Genomic DNA, 14,530 nt, shown 5'->3' on the forward strand with positions numbered 1-14,530 from the left:
ATTACATAAGCTTATAGGTCTATAATGGTTGACAGAATCAGGAGAATCAATTTTCGGTATGAGAACAATATTAGTATGATTCAGATTATCCAGAGAGATATTATTATTGAAGAAATCAAGAACAAAATTCATAACAAATGGTTTCACTTGATGTCCGAATTGGTGGTAGCATGCAAACCGTCGGGAGCAAGAGCTTTAAGAGCACCAATTTGAGAAATAGCATTATACATTTCTTCTTCAGAATTAGGAGCTAGAAGATCAATATTATCAGAATTAGAAATAACAGGTTGAATAATGTTAACAAAATCAGTAATACTAGTACTAGATGGAGTTTGGGCGGAGCTTATTCCCTTCACCATGTGAACATCCACTTTTCCTTTCTTCGAATAGAGTGTGCAAATTCTTTAGTCCAAACAAACAATTGACTCAAACTAGTGGCTATAGTGCTACTACAGTGGTAGGTTTGCTGAAAATGAACCTTCACTCAGTGAAGGGAAGAATTTTCAGAGTCTGGGAGGGAGTAAATCTTTTCCGGTCCTTTTTCTGCCTCAGTCCTTTTGGGAGGTAGAACCAAAACACTTTTAGCGAACTGGCGCCACGTGAAGAACCAAAGGTTGACCTCAGCAGCCTGCGCCAATCGCAGCTTGCCACGTAATGAGACAAAAGAACTGTGAACGGCGCCGCGGTGGATTCCAGTTGCCTGATTGTAATTAGTTAATTAGAGGTCAAAACTCAAAACAGCGTGGACCCAGTCCTGCAATTCTTGAGCCCCCCCCCCCCCCCGGTCCCAACTCCAAACAACCACCACACACAGAAAATACATATATAAACGACCCCCTTAAGAATCGCCAGTAGATAGTCGTCCAACTATTCCGATCTTGCCTCCGCCGTAAGTCTCCCTCTTTTCCTTTTCTATTCTTCTTCAGATCTGACTCTCATCCTTCCTTTTTCCTCTTTCAGTTTTCTTGCTTTTATTTATATCGGTTTCTTTTTTCTTTCTTTTTTCATTGAGAATGACCTGATTTGGATTCGTAGATTGTTGAATAATCTGTGTGAGTTTCATCATGCGTTGTTGTTATCAGTGCGTCGTTTGGGTTGAGAAAAGAGAGATCTGGATTAGTTTGTATTGTGAAAACCTTAGGTGAATTGTCAATTCTTGAATTGAATTGGAGCTGTGTGAAAATGACAGCTGAATTGTTGTTTGATCTACACAAAACAGAGACTAGTGATGATGATCTGTCTGAGGATCTCACAAATAGATATAATTGGTATATATTTAGCTGGATTACGCGAAAGAAATTTGCGCCTGGTCTCTTTGATTGTACCTAGGATCGAAGCGTGTTGCTCTTGCTGTTGGATTGAGATAATTTGCTTTAGTGGTTACTGATGTTTCCGCAGGCGCTAGGGTATTGCTTGTTTAAGTATTACATGGTTTAATCAGCGTCAGATCCTGAGGATCTCTTTCATAAAATTGATTTCTTAAGGTCTTTTTATTTTAGGATCGTCATTTTGAGCTCGGCGACCTCTGATATGAGCTTTATCTGAATGCAGACTAAGCTGATTTTGGTTAGATTGTTTAGCACAAATTGGACTTCCTAATAATATCGTGCTTAGGTCTGGATCTCTGATATTTTGTTTTATCCAATCAGTGTTGGATACGTCTAAGCAAATGAAAAAAGACTTGTCTTTGGACAGATGACTGAACCTTTTGTTCTTTCTAAGAGGTTGTAAATCTAATTAGAGGGCTGCACATTTTACTTTAATATAACAAATCTTCGAAACTGACTTCAGCACATTTTACTTGAACATTTTTTTGGGGGTTAATTTTCCACCTTGAACATGACTGTGTTGTTGATCATGAATTTTTGTATAATCATTTGGGTGTTGGTATAGTCATGTTTTTGCTAATTCTATACTTTCCATCTCTGTAGTTAACTGTGAACTTAATCTCTGTGTGGCATCTTTGTATTCCATTGTCAATATCAATTAACCTTCCACTATTTTCTCCTCATGATAAAAAAACGGAGTCGTCACCTGTATTTTGACCACAAGTTTGTGTTTTACTTCAGGTTGTCTGAGGTAGTTCTGTACATACACCATGGTTATTGACAGCATTTTGTCTTCTCCTGTCCGAAGGACAGCATCATTCAGAAAACAATTTTCCCAGAATGAGTTAGGTAGCTGGTCAACACTCCTGCAAAGGCATCGCTTCCTCTTAACAGCCCTTGTCCTCCTGACTTTCCTCTGCACTGTTTATCTTTACTTTGCTGTCACTTTAGGAGCCGATGGGTCATGTTCTGGGATGAGTGGAACCGAAAAGGCATTGTGTCATTTGGAGCATGCTAAGACATCAGTTTCCCATGGAAAATTGAAATTTTTTTAGCATGTAGATGATAAAAACATTTGTGAGTTTAATTTTTTTCTTGGTTCCTATTAATTAGTGGGAATCAAACATTCAATACTTCTAAATGAAATGTGTAGTGGCATTTGTAATGTTGCTTAATTGATTGAGTTAAATATACACAATATTTATGTCATGGAAGTCCTGGCTTACTATGATGATCATAGATGTTGTCATTGGGCATTATTATAAAGCTTAAAACATTACATTCCGGAACCCTGACTCTTGTGTGGACCCTGCAAATTAGCTTACTTGAAGCAAACCAGGACTTGACTGATCGAAATTAACTGTTGACCTATAAAACCTATGCCGAACTAAGTCTAAATCCTCTCAATTTATAAAGGCCACTCTCAATTTATAAAGGCTGCGGTTATTTTCACCCTATGAAGGACTATTTTATTCTTGTACCTTACAACATATGTATTAATGGAGTCATTGGTAGCCAATGAGATATGGAGGCCTTGAAATATATATATCATAATAACGAGGAAATACATAGGGAGCAACTGCTAATAATACATGGAGTTGAGAACTACATCTCTACTACTATAAAGTGAGGAGGAGAGTACCACTAAATTACGAACTGACATATCTACTATTATGTCATCAGTTTCTCACAAATAAGCATATGGGCAGTAAGGTAAAATGTAAAAATAAATAAAAGTAAGAAATAATTGTGAAAAAGAGACATGGATAGTGGGTAGTAGAGATGGCAAACGGGCCGAGCCGGACCGGCCCGGTCCATTTTATGTGGGCCAAAATCGTGCCCGTACTGTGTTCGGGCCAGCCAATTTATTTATCGTGCCAGGCTCGAGTTGGCCCATTTACTTAAATATTAAGCCCGGCCCGGCCCATGGCCCAAGCTCATGTCGGGCCGGGCCAAGAAGCAGGCCAGGTCGGCTCATTAGTATTATATGACACAATTAAAATAAAAAAACTACAACATATTTCATAATTTTTTTTCTACAACGTTATGTATGTCAAAACAATGATGTTTTCTTCACTAGTTTGATAATATTTGTGAAATATTGTAGTTAAAATAATAAATAATTAAGAGATTTTCATTTAAAAAGTCTAATATTTAAGTCTAATAATAATAATTAAGAGAATTATCATTCTACCCTTATGTGTGTCTTAACCTTAATAGGTTTCATGTCAAGAGATAGATTAACATCTGTGTAATAGATTAGGACTCTGAATCCTACGGGATTGTGGTTTTGTAATGCCTATATATAGGCCCTCATATCATTCAATAAAGATACAGTTATTTCATCATGCATCACGTTATCAGGTACTTAGATCTAAAATCCTAAACTTTTAGAGTACTAGAAATTTTTCCCCCCGCCAGGCGCCTTTTTCTCCGGCCTCCGGCAACCTTCCCATCGGCGCTCCTCGTCGACGATAGCAGCCGCCGCTGACCCCTGCAGCCCCCCTACAGCCCCTCGCTGATCCATGCAAAACCCCATGCAGCCTCTGCTTGTAGCCCCGCAGCTCCGCAGGGTCTTCTCCGTATTCGCCCCGCAAAATCATCTTTTTGCCCCACAGGACCCCGCATCAAAACATTCAAGATTGCTCCCTCCCCCCCCCCCCCCCCGCATATTCACGCAAGCGACACGAACTTAACAAGCAAAGTCTTCGCTAAATAGAAGCTACTCCCGTCTTCTTCACACCTTCAAAGGTAATTTTTTCATTAACGTTCCCGTTTTTGAATGTATAGATATATTATATCGGGCGCTATTAGCCTTCTTCTTATCTTCATTCCGGCCTTTCTTATAACGCCGATGAGATTAAAAAGGGATGAGTTTCCCCTCTTGGTCGATGTTTTTTGTATGACTGTCCTGGAGGAGTCACGATTGTTTTGAAAGGAAAGTTAATCGATTTTCGTGTGGTCGCCTGAGTGTACAGCTGTTTTGGGTGCGATCGTGAGTATCGCCATTTGCATCGATTTTTCTTGTGATCATATACGTCACCCCTTCTAATTCCTATTATACTTGAATCTAATCGATTCTGTATTCTGTTTTGTAGATGTCATCACCATCTCGACCGGAATTTGGATTTCTTGATCTAGAAGGCAAGGAATACAACCGTTAGATTTCTGACATGGAGCTCCGATCAATTTTCTGATTTTCTCCAAGTCTGTTATATGCACTCACCGGCACTCTTTATGTGTGTTTTACATCGTTTTTGGATGGTTTCTACCACCCAAGTTTACTGTTTTGTAACTGTTTCGATACCATGTTTTTTTTTCCAACTCTTTAGTTGAAAAATGTAGTACTATTTTTATGTGATACATTCGATGGGATCACACTTTCCGATTCCATTTCTTACAATATCCTATGGCGTATTATATAGAATTATTCCCGTGTCATTAACTCTCTTAATTTTCATTTTGTAGATGTTCCGCGGTAAAATCGAATGTCTAGCTGATTGTGGAACCACCCACACTGTCCTACGGCACAGGAAGTTGTTCACGGATTTAGTGTTTTCGACTTCTTCGATGACTACAATGATTGGCTCGAAATTCATCATTCAAGGAAGAGGCATCGCTTCTTTTATTGTCTAATAGTACGATTCTCAACGTCACTGACGCTCTTTATGTGCCGAAGTCTCCTCGCACCTTGCTAAGTTTTAAGGACATACATGCCAATGATTTTCACCTCGATACTTATGATGAGAATGGAGAGGAATATCTTTGTGTTACCTCTGAGAAAGCAGGCCAGCGCCGCATCATAGAGAAGATGAAGAGTCTTGGAAATGATTTGTATCTCACTTGTATTCGAATCTCATATGTGGTTGAACGCAGCTTTTGTGATTCAAACTCTTATATGCTTTGGCATGCCCGTGTCAGGCACCCTGGACGTGATATGATGATTTAGAATTCTTAAGAATTCACATGGTCATCCATTTTCAAGTCCCGAAAGCGATTGGAGGATTACCTCACCTGTGCTCCACACGGTGAGGCCGTGCCTACCCGTGTACTGCACGGTGCGGCCGAGCCTGCCCGTCTCGGCAGCTCCACGACTTTCATGCCGTCGATGGCGGCATCCCCTCCCTCACATGAGCTTGTGATGCTCTCGTCCTTTCGAATGCCTCCATGATAATTTATGATGCCCATCGCTCGTTTCGCCAAGCTTGTTATCTTGCTAAATTTCAAAGAAGTTATTCTTTTGCTAAGGCTTCAACCGAGAACATTCCATTGTTACAACGTATCCAATGTGACATTTGTGGACTTATTCAACTAGAATGCAGACCTTTTAGATATTTCATGGTATTGATTGATGCATCGACACGTTAGTCACACGTCGGTTTGCTATCCACAAGAAATGCTGCTATTGCTAAGTTATTAGCTGAGATCATCAAATTTAGGGCTCACCACCATGACTATTCTATTAAATCCATGTCGATTGGGATCGAAGTTGAACATCCCGTTCCTCATATTCATTCATAGAAGTATATGGCTTAGGTGCTGTTATGGGACTCACAGTCTAGCAGAGGCTACCATCAAGCGTATTCAGCTTGTTGCTCGGGTAATGGTTATGGGTACTAACCTGCCGGCCTCTATGTGGGGATGTGCAGTGTTGCATGCAACGACACTTATTCGTTTTAGACCCGCGGCTAACCAAGCGTTTAGTGTGTACCATATGGTAACTGGTTACGAACCTAATATTTCACACTTACACATTTTTGGTTGTGCCGTCTATGTGTCTATCACGCCTCCACTGCGTACTAAGATGGGTCCTCAGAGACGATTAGGTATCTATATTGGCTATAATTCCCCAACGATTGTCCGCTATTTAGAACCAACCACCGAAGATCTCTTTACTGCAAGATTTGTAGATTGTCACTTTGATGAGACATGCTTCCTGTCGTTAGGGGGAGATGAGAATGTTATCATTCCAAATGAACGTCAGGAATTGACGGGGTGTGTCCCCACTATGTCTCATTATGATCCCTGCACTGCTCAAAGTGAGTTAGAAGTGCAACACATTATCGACCTCCAGAAAGTCGCGGATTCGATGCCCGACGGCTTTGTAGATATTGCTAAAGTGACAGGATCAAACATACCCGCTGCAAATATACTGGCACGGTTGGATGTCCCGAAATACGGGCTTGGAAGACCATCTCCTGGACCTGGCAACGTTAGCAACGTTGGCACCGCCCTTGATTGTGGGACGGAGGCCGGCGGCGGCACCACCGTACGCCGTGGTGTTGCTATTGTCCCTATGGACGGCGTTGCCGAGATGGACCTGTATGGAACAGCTTTGGCCTCGGCTCCTCAAAGAAAAAGGGAGAGACCGATAAACTCTAAGGATTCAAAGCCTAGAAAGAAGCGAATGACCAAGGCACAACACGTCATCAACGATGAATCACCATCGTATGAAGTTGTCTCTGATTACAGCTATATCCATGAATCAACTCAAGTGTTACCGTGGGACACTATGGAACCTTGTTTGATGCTAGAGAATAACGAAATCTCAGTGAACTACGCAAGTTAGCAATCGGTCTGAAACCGAGCCACTACATGCATTGATGACGTTTTCGCTTATTCCGTCGCACATGAGATCATATCTGAAGATGACGTTGAACCTCGCTCTGTAGCTGAATGCGAATGTAGAGCAGATTGGCCGAAGTGGAAGGAAGTAATCTAATATAAAAAAATGATAAATCTGATATAATCTGATATATCTCGATATATCCCCGTTATATCCTTATTTTACAAAACCGATACGATGCCGATAACCGCTATTTAGACCATTTCCTGACATTAACTATGAAGAGACTTATTCTCTTGTGATGGACACTATTACCTTCCGCTATCTCATTAGTCTGGTAGTGTCTGAAAGACTAAACATGTAACTTATGGATATGGTCACAGCTTATCTCTATGGGGATCTTGACGCAGTTATATACATGAAAGCCCATGATGGACTACTTTTACCTCCATCAAGTACCTCCAGACCACGGAGTGTTCATGCAGTCAGATTACGTCGTTCGTTGTACGGGTTGAAGCAATCTGAAAGAATGTGGTACAATCGGTTGCATCAATACTCGGTGAGAAGGGGATATGGTACTCTTGATGAGATTGAAGAGACTGTGTTTATTTGAAGTCGGAATTTGAGATGAAGGACCTAGGGAGGACGAAATTTTGTCTGAGCCTTGAGATTGTGCATAGGGCATACGGTATATTAGTCCACCAGTCGAACTACACGCAGAAGATGCCTTGACGTTTCAATATGGATCTATGCAGTCTATTGTTTATTCCCATGGTCGTCCGAAGTCTAGATATCAAGAGTGATCCATTCCATCCTAAAGAGGATGATGAAGAAGTTATTGGTCCTGAAGTTCCATACCTTAGTGCAATTGGGCACTATTGTATCTTGCTCAATGCACTAGACCGGACATATCTTTCGCAGTGAACTTATTAGCTAGATTTAGCTCCGCGCCTACGCTACATCATTGGAATGAAATCAAGCATTTGTTTCGGTACTTGAAAGGTTCCCTTGACATGGGATTGTTCTACCCTTATTGCAGAGAGAACACGCCACGGTATCTCCCTACACCACCGCCGTCATCGACCCCGGCCTTGTCACCGTATGCCGCAGCGACGTCGCCGGCCGCCATGGCATGGAGACCGTGCACGGTGCCGAGAGCAGCAACCGGTCCCGTGCAACTCATTCCTCCGATGCAAAGACTCCAAACAACTTGTTAGTTGGTTATGCGGACACAGGGTACCTCTCTGACCCTCACAAGGCTCGTTTTCAAACCGGTTATGTGTTTATCATTGGGAATATGGCGATATGTTGGAGATCAACGAAGCAAACTCTTGTTGCTACTTCTTTGAATCACGCAGAGATCATTGCTCTCCATGAATCAGTTAAATAATGTGTTTGGCTACGATCACTCGTTCATCATATTCGTGATTCTTGTGGATTAGTCTCTACAAATGATCAACATACGTGCATTTTATGAAGATAATGTTGCTTGCATAGAGCAGACAAAGTTAGGTTTCATTAAGGGAGACAACACCAAACATATTTCGCCCAAGTTATTCTACATTGTTCAACAACAGAAGTTCTTGAATGTTCAAATCAATCAAGTGAGTTCAGAATCCAACGTTGCGGATTTGTTCACTAAGTCTTTGCCTAAATTTCCTTTTGTGAAACATGTGAAGAGCATTGACATGCGTTATTTATCAAAACTTTAGAGTTTGGTAGACTTCAGGGGGAGTCTACATCACATGTTAAGATCTTTAAGTAGTTGGTGCGTTGGCCGGGCTAAAAACGGGTTCGGGCTGAGTCAGGCCCATATGCTAATATATCTCGGCCCAGCTCGTGTTACAATAACGGGCTCAGAACAGGCCGGGCTGCTAACGGGATTGGAGCGTGCCAGACTGAACTCGGACTTTTGGGCCCATTTGCCACCTCTAGTGGGTAGTGAGAAATTATGAACAAAATTGAAGGCTAGTGTAGTTAAAGCCATGAATTGAGGTAAGAATTTACAAAGTAAATTCAAAAGTACAAGAATTGACAGAGGTTAAGAAAATAACGTAAAGTGAACAACTTGTATCGCATAGTGGCAAGAGCCCTGATTAAAAGAAAAAAACAGAACAGTAAGGTCTGAGAAGTGAGCACACCTTTCCAGTCCCTCTCTTATTCCAGCGACACAGAATGAAGACAAAGAAGAAGACTTCAAAGCAGCGAAGGATTCGTCTCTCTAAAAGGTCCAAGCTTTCACAACACCCAAGTAATCATTTTCAATTCCCACTAAATCAATGTTTTTTGGTTTTACATCATGCATTTTTCTGTTCCTGACAATTCTTCTGAACATAAAGTTTGCATCTTTCATTTGTACCCAAACCCATAAATTTGATGTATGTTGCATAACTTGCATTCTCAGCTCAAACCCAGAAGAGAAGGGGAGTGATGGAAGAAGGGGTGAGCCCTCTTGTTGAGAAGTACTGGTTTCAAAGATATGATCTTTTCTCAAAGTATGATGAGGGGATCAAGATGGATGAGCAGGGCTGGTACTCTGTCACTCCTGAACAGATTGCTATTACACAAGCCAAGAGGTGTCCAAACCCAACTGTCGTTATTGATTGCTTTGCCGGAGTCGGAGGCAATGCCATTCAGTTTGCCTTACTGTGAGTACCCCAAACACTGTTATGTCATTTGGTTTTGTTCCAATGTATCACTAGTTAGTTGGAATTTTCTTCCAAATTTTTAGTGTCTTTGTTGTGAGAGTTTTGTATATGGGGTTGTTTAGCTTAGTTGTTGATTAACAGTTGCTAACTACCAATCTGACAAGTTCTTAGTTTTATGGCACACATGAAATTTATAAAAGGAAACATACACGCATGATGCATTGAAGCTAGTAGCCATCTGTTGCTTGCCATTGTTTGTGTTCATCTGGGTTAGAACTTCGCTTCATGATCACTTTATATCGTACTGGTTTATTTGAAATTAGTTAGAGTGGACAATAAATGCGAATTAATACATGGAGTGATGAGGAATCTAACGTACTCTTAATTTATGTGTAGGTTCTCTGTGGTATATGATAGCTAAATGTATTTTTTTCCAGCAGTTCTATATCATATGTCTTTTTGGGGTTGCCTTGTTGATGGGGAGGTGGACCAACTGCAATTCATGCGGTGGCGGAGATTCTTTTGAATAGTTGTAAACCATATCTTCTTTCTCAGGTGTTGTATAGGAGGTTCAGAGCTTAAGATCTTATTTTCTCTTGTCTCTCAGGTGTTGTCATGTTGTTGCTATCGAAATTGATCCCGTTAAAGTTGATATGGCCATCAACAATGCAAGAATATATGGAGTGGAAGATTATATTGATTTCATTGTTGGAGATTTCTTCCAACTTGCGCCATCACTGAAGGTACTGGTTTCCTATCTGTATTAATTGCTGAGAATGCTTTAAAGAATTCCTATGACATGATGTTTAAAGAATTCCTAGGACATGATGTTCTGAGTATGATGTCCTTTAAAAAAAATGGCATGTGCATTGAATTCAATAAATTGTCAGTTTGAGCCTTTAAGGTTCCAATAATTCACATACCTTTCCTTTTCTCATTCTTCATGTCTCAAATTTGCAGAGATAAGTTGTCAAATTGGTAGTTAGCTGAATTATTGTCTTGTTGAGTTTGAATTATTAATGTTGTGGTATATATTTATAGAGAGTTTCATCAATATTTAATCCTCTTGCGTCAACTAACTGACTAATGGGTTCAATTTTTTTCGGCTATAATTTTATACAGTTTCTCAGGGTCTATCAATGTTAAACTCTCCTTCTAAATTTTTACCCTACGCGTGGATTAAAAGGATCATGTATTCATGTTACTTGATCAACTCAAACTCCATTAATTCAAGCAGTTAGCTGAATTATTGTCTTGTTGAGTTGTTGTAGTTCCTGCTACCTGGTAACCTGATGTCTGAAAAGTAATTTGCAGCAATCAGATAAAGAATCTTAATGATATTATACTTTGATTGCATCCAGATAGTACACGTTACTGTTCCTCATTTCGATAATGTAAATTCAATTTTCACATGTGTCCCCCTTCCCAGAACAGGGGTAAATTGGAGTATGTTGTTGTTCTTGTTGTTACTATTCAAAGATTGTTGCATGGTTATTGCACTTTCTCGCATGACCTCCTGTTCAGCTTACATATTGCAGAAAGTATGAGAATGATTACATACATAAATAATCTATTAAAAGATTTACAAGTTTCGTCTTTCTTTGAAAATAGTTTGAAGATTTTTGTTGTTTTGTGAGTTTGAGCTTAAACTTTTAATGCTACTCAACATACACTTTTATCTAAATTTTGTAGGGTGACGTAGTGTTTCTTGCACCACCTTGGGGAGGCCCATCATACAGAAGGATGGAGAAATTTACTCTCGACATACTGGAGCCAAAAGATGGGTTGGTAACAAACATGTTCTTCTTAGCATATCATGGAGCATAAATTACAATAACACATTATATAATAAGGGTTTAGGCATGTCTCTCTAAATTCTGGATGCACCTGATTGTACTTTATTGTGTTAAATGGCTCTGAAGTCAAAGGGATAGGCATATCTGTGAACCGTTATGTTTGCTGGAGATAACCCACTCTCGGGAAGTTTTATCTGGGTGTCACTGATTTTTGTGTTTCAGCTGAAGTCTGTCTAGTGATGCAATGTCCTTATAATTGTTGTTAGGAAAGAAGCCTTTTTCTAGCAATATAACTCTATTGATCTGTATAGTGCAAATGCAATTTTTTTCTTGTTCTTTCTATAATTTGGGTGATATAACTGTCACAACAAGCATAATGATTATAAATCCCACCTTTTTATTTCCAACTGTTCCTCACCAACTATCACTAATCTTGTACATCAAGTCTCTAAATAGTTCTGGCTAGATGCTACACGTAAAGTGATTTAAGTCATTTAACAATCATAGCTTAAATATCCTGCAATCTTTGCTTTACTCTTTTTAGAACCTATTTCAACTGTAATCCCGGCCTTTGTAAGCCTGTACCCTTGTATTGGAATTTAGTTGTTCCAACTACAAGACTTGTAGGTAAGTATACAATGAATCTGTGGTCTCCTGCAGCAATTTTGTGCCATATGTGGGTCAGTGCGAGTGGTGTCAGTAATCTTAGATGTATTTCTAGTTTTTAATGTGGTCAGAATCTTCTTTCCGTTGAGTTCAGAAATCTGGCCTGAAAAAGCTCATATATATACTTGCTGCTTGTTGATGAAATAATAATATATTAAACTACATGTATTTCTTTAGTTCATTCTTGAAATGAATGGTGAGTACAAAATTCAAGTACCTGGGCATGAGTTATTATTAGTGCTACTAGTAATCAAACTGGTGAAGTAGAATATTATTGTTCCATGTTCTGTGGAAGATCCCTCCTTTTTCTCTCGATTTTTATGAAACATGAAATTACTTCTTCGTTTTTATTTTGTTTTCCAAATATTTATTGTAGTCTTTATGCACAGATATGCCATATTCCAAGCTGCTCAGGCGATAACAACGAACATCATTATGTTCTTACCTCGAAATGTAGACTTGCTCCAAGTTCAAGAACTCTGTTGGTTGTTTTCTCCTCCTTTAGAATTTGAGGTATGATTCTACATTTTCCATAAGCAATAGAAACCGTCTATAGTATCATCTTTCAATGTATGTTGCAATTTGCAAAGCGAGCACTCTGGCATATTTTAAATATAACTATGAACTTCTCAGCAAATATCAAATGTGCAGATTGAAGAAAACTATGTGCGTGGCAATCTAAAGGGGGTAACAGTCTACTTTGGTGGTGCAGTAGCCAGTCAGTTATGAGTAGTATATGTCTTGACGTACAACCTAACAGAGTTATTTGTAGGATACCCACATGCTCAGTTAACTTGGGGCTAGTGGTGATGATCAACTTCCTTAACTTGCAGTTGCATTATAAATATGAGTCTGCCCTATTGAAGAGATAGTGAAGAACTTTCGAACACATTTTGACTCATTGTATCCCCAAGATCAAAGGTAGGAAGTACATGATGGGCTTATAAAACGGTAACCACTTCTCTCATTCTTTTTTCTTATAAATTCGATAACGATCAGAGTGAAAAGAGAAATGTTCTTCTGAGGAGTCAGATTTTGATGTAACTTGTGTTGGTATTGATGCTTCCTTGTTAATGATTACCTGAACGGCTGAACTTGTGAAATTGACATCTACACTCTAAATTTACAGGAAAAAAATAAAAGAGGTTGATTGAAATTGACTTTTAAGGTCAGTGGCTGAATGTCAAGCAGCTTATAGTGTTCATATTTTGTTGACTGTATCAGGCAGTGCTGATACGAGCTTTAGATGAACTCCTTCACTTGGGTATAAAATTGAGATGCTTTTTCCTTTGAGGAATAAGATTGAGATTAATGTAACTAAGCTACCAATTCCGTTAGGGTTTCGATTCCTATTCTCTATCAAAATAAACTTATTAAAAATCAAGGAGAAGTATGAATAAAAACACAATTCTCATTCAATATAAACCTGTCACAAATTGAGGATAAGTTTGAATTAAAGTACATAAGGGATAGTAACAAGTTTTCCTAAATACTCTTAGTTCTGTCTCGATTTGGTACTTCTGTATATCTATATTTTGGCACCCCCATGCCTTCTTCCTCTCGTTAGTCTCTGAACTAATTCGCATATGCCATCGGAAAATCCTCGGAAAACAGATATCGAACAAGATGCAAGCTATCGACGAGATGCAATGTCTGCACTTTCCGTTACTGCCGCCTGTACCGTTGGTAATAAATCCTTATTTTGGTACAATCCAGTACTGCTACGTCCCAGTTAATCACATGCCCATGCATGCACCTGACCCTGTTCCTGTACCTGGGTCTGTACCTGGTGTTATTTATCAGGTTTGGAAGAGCAATTTAAAGTACGAGTTTGATCGCATTAAGAAACTCATTGAACAACCTCAACAAGCTGAAGGACGACTTGGTTGTTGGTCCGCTTCTATAGACACAGAATTCCCTGGCACAATATATAAATCCGACAAAGGTCGTCTGAATGACCCTGAGTACAGTTATGAGATGATGAAGAAGAATGTGAACGCCACCAAGATAATCCAGTTAGGTCTCACACTTGCAGACGTTCGCAAAAATACCTACACCTGGGAGTTCAATTTCAACGACTTTGATATCGATCGTGATCTTGAAGACAAAGACTAGAGTTTCTTGAGCTTTACGGCATTGATTTCTGCAAACACAAGGTGGATGGTATTCCTTCGCATGAATTTGCGAAAGAGTTTATGAATGTTGGGCTGTTGGGAAACGAACGTGTAACATGGGTTGGTTTCCAGATGTTATATGATATGGGGGGATTCTTCACCAAAATCCTCACAGGATGAATTGTACAAGAAGGTCGGGATATTTCTTCTTTGGGAGTAAGGTTTGTGATGTCAAGGTTGGGATCAAGGACTGGTTTCCGACATTATATGGAGGTTTGGACAAAGTGGCGGAGACACTGGGGTTTACTCGTACGGCCGGCAAGAGTCACCAGGCCGGCTCTGATAGTCTCTTGAGTCTTGACATATGCTACCTATATCACGCTCCAAAACTATACAAAACAATATGTATAGC

The 14,530-nt window shown here is 39.7% G+C and overlaps 3 protein-coding genes across 8 annotated transcripts; all 3 read left to right on the forward strand.

The window, feature by feature from the left end:
• Positions 1-775: 775 nt before the first annotated feature.
• Positions 776-2,537, forward strand: LOC126799564 (uncharacterized). Its single transcript, XM_050526792.1, has 2 exons — positions 776-889; positions 2,070-2,537. The coding sequence occupies exon 2, from the start codon at positions 2,099-2,101 to the stop codon at positions 2,381-2,383; it is 285 nt and encodes a 94-aa protein (XP_050382749.1). The 5' UTR covers positions 776-889; positions 2,070-2,098; the 3' UTR covers positions 2,384-2,537.
• Positions 2,538-9,006: 6,469 nt separating this feature from the next.
• On the forward strand, positions 9,007-12,926 carry LOC126798853 (uncharacterized). Of its 6 annotated transcripts, none has more exons than XM_050525922.1 (6): positions 9,007-9,145; positions 9,299-9,542; positions 10,150-10,285; positions 11,235-11,330; positions 12,394-12,517; positions 12,656-12,926. In XM_050525922.1, exons 1-5 carry the CDS (start codon positions 9,070-9,072, stop codon positions 12,514-12,516), a joined length of 675 nt encoding a protein of 224 aa, XP_050381879.1. In that variant the 5' UTR covers positions 9,007-9,069; the 3' UTR covers position 12,517; positions 12,656-12,926. The 6 variants fall into 6 exon arrangements, with proteins under 6 accessions (XP_050381879.1, XP_050381878.1, XP_050381880.1 ...); XM_050525921.1 differs by having other exon boundaries at positions 11,235-11,326; XM_050525923.1 differs by having other exon boundaries at positions 9,044-9,122; positions 11,235-11,326.
• Positions 12,927-13,076: 150 nt separating this feature from the next.
• On the forward strand, positions 13,077-14,277 carry LOC126798855 (probable CCR4-associated factor 1 homolog 11). The gene is made up of 2 exons (XM_050525927.1): positions 13,077-13,690; positions 13,808-14,277. The coding sequence occupies exons 1-2, from the start codon at positions 13,631-13,633 to the stop codon at positions 14,117-14,119; spliced, it is 372 nt and encodes a 123-aa protein (XP_050381884.1). The 5' UTR covers positions 13,077-13,630; the 3' UTR covers positions 14,120-14,277.
• Positions 14,278-14,530: the final 253 nt, after the last annotated feature.

Source organism: Argentina anserina, chromosome 6 (genome assembly GCF_933775445.1).
Source record: "Argentina anserina chromosome 6, drPotAnse1.1, whole genome shotgun sequence".
Lineage (NCBI taxonomy): Eukaryota > Viridiplantae > Streptophyta > Magnoliopsida > Rosales > Rosaceae > Argentina > Argentina anserina.

What these genes read in the sequence shown, in the direction of transcription:
- LOC126799564 (XM_050526792.1), top strand. Translation starts at nt 2,099, where the DNA reads ATGGTTATTGACAGCATTTTGTCTTCTCCTGTCCGAAGGACAGCATCA.
- LOC126798853 (XM_050525921.1), top strand. Translation starts at nt 9,070, where the DNA reads ATGAAGACAAAGAAGAAGACTTCAAAGCAGCGAAGGATTCGTCTCTCT. An exon ending in CAAGCTTTCACAACACCCAA is followed by an intron (nt 9,146 to 9,298) that starts GTAATCATTTTC and finishes TTGCATTCTCAG; the next exon opens with CTCAAACCCAGAAGAGAAGG. An exon ending in CTCCTCCTTTAGAATTTGAG is followed by an intron (nt 12,518 to 12,655) that starts GTATGATTCTAC and finishes TCAAATGTGCAG; the next exon opens with ATTGAAGAAAACTATGTGCG.
- LOC126798855 (XM_050525927.1), top strand. Translation starts at nt 13,631, where the DNA reads ATGCAAGCTATCGACGAGATGCAATGTCTGCACTTTCCGTTACTGCCG. An exon ending in TACTGCCGCCTGTACCGTTG is followed by an intron (nt 13,691 to 13,807) that starts GTAATAAATCCT and finishes GTTATTTATCAG; the next exon opens with GTTTGGAAGAGCAATTTAAA.